Source organism: Arachis ipaensis, chromosome B09 (assembly GCF_000816755.2).
Source record: "Arachis ipaensis cultivar K30076 chromosome B09, Araip1.1, whole genome shotgun sequence".
Classification (NCBI taxonomy): domain Eukaryota; kingdom Viridiplantae; phylum Streptophyta; class Magnoliopsida; order Fabales; family Fabaceae; genus Arachis; species Arachis ipaensis.
Window position 1 is genome coordinate 31,329,567 of NC_029793.2, and position 4,929 is coordinate 31,334,495.

Genomic DNA, 4,929 nt, shown 5'->3' on the forward strand with positions numbered 1-4,929 from the left:
CTACTACATGTAATTAATTAATTCTTAATTTCATGTCCCTTTTAAGTGGTGTTTCTTATTTTCGTAGAAATATCAGCAAGTTTGGAATAATCTTTGAAAGGTATTTACAAATTTGATTTATTAATATTAATAAATGGTTACTAACCGTTTAGTACCATTTGGCTAAAGGGACACAACCTTTTAATAATTGTGTATGTTTAAAATATTACATCTATTGGTAATAAAAAAGACACAACCATTTGTGTACATAACAAATTATAATTATTACGTGCAATATGTATAAATAAGTCCTTATCCATAATTCTTACTATTGCTAATTAAAAAATTCTTAGGTTTCATTATATCTTGGGAGAGTATGTCATCAACCCTATAACAACTAAGTGTGGGGACAAATATCTCTCTAAAAAATGATCTAATCGTGCCTTGAACCCATCTTCATATACCCAACAATTTTAGAGAGATATTTCTTGAAGATGGCACAAAATCAAAACACCGCGTTCAAGGTCATGAATCAAAAGTTTTGTCAAGTTGGATCGCTTTGATGGAACAAACTTCAACCATTGGAAGGACAAGATGATGTTTCTTCTTTCGGTTCTCAATCTTACATATATAATTGACCCAAAAACTACACCAATTGCTGGTGCTGCTGAAGATTCTACATCAAAAGAGAAAGAAAAGATCGTTCAATTAAACCAATGTGGGTATAGTGGGAAATGAGCCAGCTCAGCTACAGCGTGGCAAAACGATGCCACGTAAGCGCTCCGGTGATGACTCATCACCAAAAATATGTACAGGGACCACTATGAATACTCGAAACTCTATCTGGAGGACTACAATGAAAAAATCGGGATGTTGAGGATTACATTAAGTAATCACGCGAATCTCCCCACTGGTCAAATGGAAGATAGTGCAAGCTCCTAGAAAATGTGAGGGTTTCGGTGTTAAGTTACCCCAGAAATGACCATACATAATACGAGATTTCCATTGTTCTCAAACAAGAACAGTAGTGGGAAGTAGCCTAGCCTTGCCTTGCTAACGGTTTTAAACCTTTATACCTCACCTGGGCACAGTTCTTAAGAAATGTTGCACTGCTATACAAGTTATGATGAAAGTTTTCAAAGGAGGAATGTTCACCATAGAAGCAAGTGGTATAACTAGAAATCCCATTACAGAGAATTACATCCACATCTCTCTTATTCTGTTATGGTTTATGACATGATTCTAACTCCACGTGACAACAATGAAATGAGTATATATGATATGTGGAAAGATACTTCTAGTTCTAGCAATATTTGTACACTATACTGAATGAGATACATTGAAGAAGAAAAAAATCGATATCATCAAACCATGGTTTGAGCCATTATAAATATATAAAAGAGCTCCCAAAAAATCATCAGAGTTCAGAATCTTCATATTTTTCATAGCTCTGGTACTCAGATTCATATGGGTTAGATTGTTCGCTGGGAGATGATTCATAAACACTTGAACTTTCAGAGCTGTCATCATAAGCGGGAGTTTCCTCGAAGAATGAATCGACTTTTCCAGATTTTTCAGAAACGTCAATTTCTCCCGTTTGAACAAAATTCAACAAGAACTGCACTCCATTGATCACATCATATACCATGAGTCCTATCCTACCACCAATCCAACTCCCCAAGTGACTTCCAACAAGATAGCCGAATCTACCAAGCCTTTCCTCGCCAAGGAACCCTCCCCCGTAGGCACCAAACAATGTACCAGTGCCCCTAAGGAAACCCTCCGTGACTGTACCACCATAATACACAGCTTCAAAGAAGTCCCATCCAGAAGAGATGACAGGGCCTATAATGCGTTTGGCTTGACGAGAGACCAGTTTTGCTGCCTTCTTACCCTCTTTTTGTGCATGTTTTGCAGAGTCTGCCGGTGACATCCCCTGAGACACCGCATCAGCAAGGGAAGACTCAATTGCAAGTTGCCTTGCTCTTTCAACATGAGCAGATCTAAGATTGTAAAAATAGAGCTTCACGCCTTCCTTAACAGCACATGCTAAAGTTCCGGAGCCCATGTCGAAGCAATTTAAGATTGTGAACTTCCCACTTTGGGATGACCCCTCCTCACCAACAAGCTGCCTGCATTTTTCAGCTGAAAGAAACACACTTGTATGAGCATAAGAAGATAGTGTATGCCAGATACCACGCCTCTATAAACAGAGAGGGAACTTACTAATTAGAGGTATTCAATCAAAAATAAATGACAATGCAAGACTATCAAAGAAAAATTTTTGGAGGATGAAAATAAGAATGACCAATTTTTTGGGACTAAAAACATTTTTGAATTAAAAAAAAATATAACCTTAAGCTTTTAGAAGAACCAGATATTTGGTCCAGTATTCGAAACAATGCTTAATTGACTCAGGTAGCTGGCATTTGTTTCCCATAATAAGATCAGATATTCAAGTCTTTCAAGTGGGGGAAAAAAGGCACAACAAAACAAAATAAACAAACAAACTCACTAACTAGCATTCAAAATTGGAAAAGCTTTTACCCTCATGGCAGATCAAGCCAGTTTCGATAAGAAAGAAATTAAGAAAGACATAATTATAAGTTATAACTAACACTAGAATCTAGAAATAAAAAATTTTCCTCTCAATTGGATTTATCTTCTTTGGGGAAGCCTAAGCTGCTCCTTCCTTGTTAATCCTATTAAAACTGGCACCATAGTGTCTAGTCTCTACCCCCAATGGTGGATTTGAACCTAGGATCTCTAAGTCTCACCCTTATAGTGTGATTGTAATTAGTAACAAGCAAGAAGTGAACTGTTCTCCTTCTTCTATTTTTTTCCGGAACAAAATACAAGCATGGATTTCAATTCTCTTGAGAATTCCAATTCCCACATGTAGTGCAAACACAAATCTGGCAAAATGGGTCCAATTCGCCAACGAATTTAGATTTCTAAATTAGACATAAAAAGAAAACTAATTAAAGTCGGGGTTCAATGAGTGTAAAAGTTTGAATCTCAATCACCTACTATTATTCCCTTTCATGATTAGCATGAATTCAAGATTAATAAGAGTTGCTCTAAATAGTAAAAGCTAAATCAGCAATGAGAACAACAGAAATCGAATTACTAAGTACCTGTTATGCTTAGAGCGATGATGCCAACGACGAAGACGAGTAACTGTACCCTCTTCTTCTGGATATCCATGGTTGATGGTGGAATCAGAAAAATAAAAATAAAATCCCTAAACTAACTAGAGAGTAATCAGTCTTCCCAATCTGAGAATTGAATACTTCAAAGAGAGGGAAGAATCTTCATTTCTCTTACGCGGGCGATGACATTGACCAATGAGAAGTAGGAAGGATTGGAATATTCACAGCCAAAAAGAGAAAAAACTAACCTTATTGAAACAAGCAACGAATACCCGTGGCTGTTGTAGAATAAATAAATATAAAATAAAAAATCTAAATAAAAAATTTTATTATCAATATTTATTAATATTATTATCTCAATATAATAGAGATAATTTATATAATAATATTATATATATTGCAGTATAAGAAAAAAAGAGATAGAAAAGTGTTCTTGTATTTATATAGGTGAGTTCTATAGTGTAGAAAGAAAAATTCTTCTATACTTATATATTTGTGTTGTCAAAAGGGTTGTGAGACACGCGTATAGAGAGAATGTGGTTAAAGATAATTTTTTTTTACCGAAGATATGGAGACTCAAACTCGCAACCTCTTAATTGAGTATGGAGAGACTATGCTATTTGAGCTATTCCTTTTTGGCTGGTTAAAGATAATCTTTGTTCATAGTAAACCGACATATTTCATATGTTACATCAATATCACGTGATGGTGATATATAGAATAAGTTGGTTAATTGTGTTTGTTATGATTAATTATTAAAAATGATATTAGACCTGATTGTAGTTGTGTTTTTGGTTTAAACTATTTTGAGAAAGTAAAAATAAATTTTGATTGTGAACTAACTTGGCAAAAGATTCGATAGTCCAAAACGTTTGGACCATTCAATGGTCCCATAACAGAACATATTTTTTAAGTTTTTTAATAACCTGCTAAATAGTTTTAATCCTTTATATATTATTTAATTATAAAATTTATTTTTTATTTTATAAATTATTTTTTTATCATTCATCTATCATATTTATTAATAATAAAAAATTAAAATAATAACAAATTAGATCTTCTATTAATCGTAATAAATATTTTGCAATTTTAATCAATCATAATTTTATCATTGATCCGTTACATACGTATTAGATTGGAAAAATTGTGTTTGTTAGAAATTCAATCGATTGAAATTTAAGTTTTCCAAACTTCAATCGATTGGAATTGATACACAATCGATTGAATTTTCCAAACCAGACAAATTTCAACATTTTCAAATTATCCCAACTAATCCAGAAATCAAATTCATTAGAATAACTCAGTTCCTGGCTGCACTTAAACCCTCCTAACCTCAAACTTATCACAAATATCAATATAAATTCAATCGACAAGCAATCACGACATCAATTCACTTATCAAATACCAATTTAACCGTGACCGAACTGCCAAAGAAAAAAATGTCCGGAATCGTCCGTGCCTCTTAGAATTCCAGTTGGCCGAACTCAAGGAGTAGGAGAACTACATCACCGTCAACTTTCACCAATCAAAAATAACGCCAATACGTAAAAGAGAAAGATATGAACACTTTTACCGAATTAAATTTTTTATTAGAGTTACGAATCGCAAAAAAATCGAAGCCGAAAAATTAGAGGATTTTTACGGTTCTCTCATAAAGCTTCGGTCTCTCTCTTTTCTTTTTTTTCCCTTAGACTTAGTGAATGAAATGAAAAGTTAAGCAAAGAGAATAATTGACGGTGATTAAGGCTTCATGAGGTGTCAAGATCATATTTTACATACCTACATTAAAACCACGTTT

The 4,929-nt window shown here is 33.8% G+C and overlaps 1 protein-coding gene across 1 annotated transcript; it reads right to left on the bottom strand.

Moving 5' to 3' along the window:
- On the bottom strand, positions 1,107-3,400 carry LOC107619249. Its single transcript, XM_016321506.2, has 2 exons — positions 3,117-3,400; positions 1,107-2,124 (listed from the first exon to the last, which is right to left on the bottom strand). Exons 1-2 carry the CDS (start codon positions 3,184-3,186, stop codon positions 1,397-1,399), a joined length of 798 nt encoding a protein of 265 aa, XP_016176992.1. The 5' UTR covers positions 3,187-3,400; the 3' UTR covers positions 1,107-1,396.

What these genes read in the sequence shown, in the direction of transcription:
- LOC107619249 (XM_016321506.2), bottom strand. Translation starts at nt 3,186, where the DNA reads ATGGATATCCAGAAGAAGAGGGTACAGTTACTCGTCTTCGTCGTTGGC. An exon ending in CATCGCTCTAAGCATAACAG is followed by an intron (nt 2,125 to 3,116) that starts GTACTTAGTAAT and finishes TGTTTCTTTCAG; the next exon opens with CTGAAAAATGCAGGCAGCTT.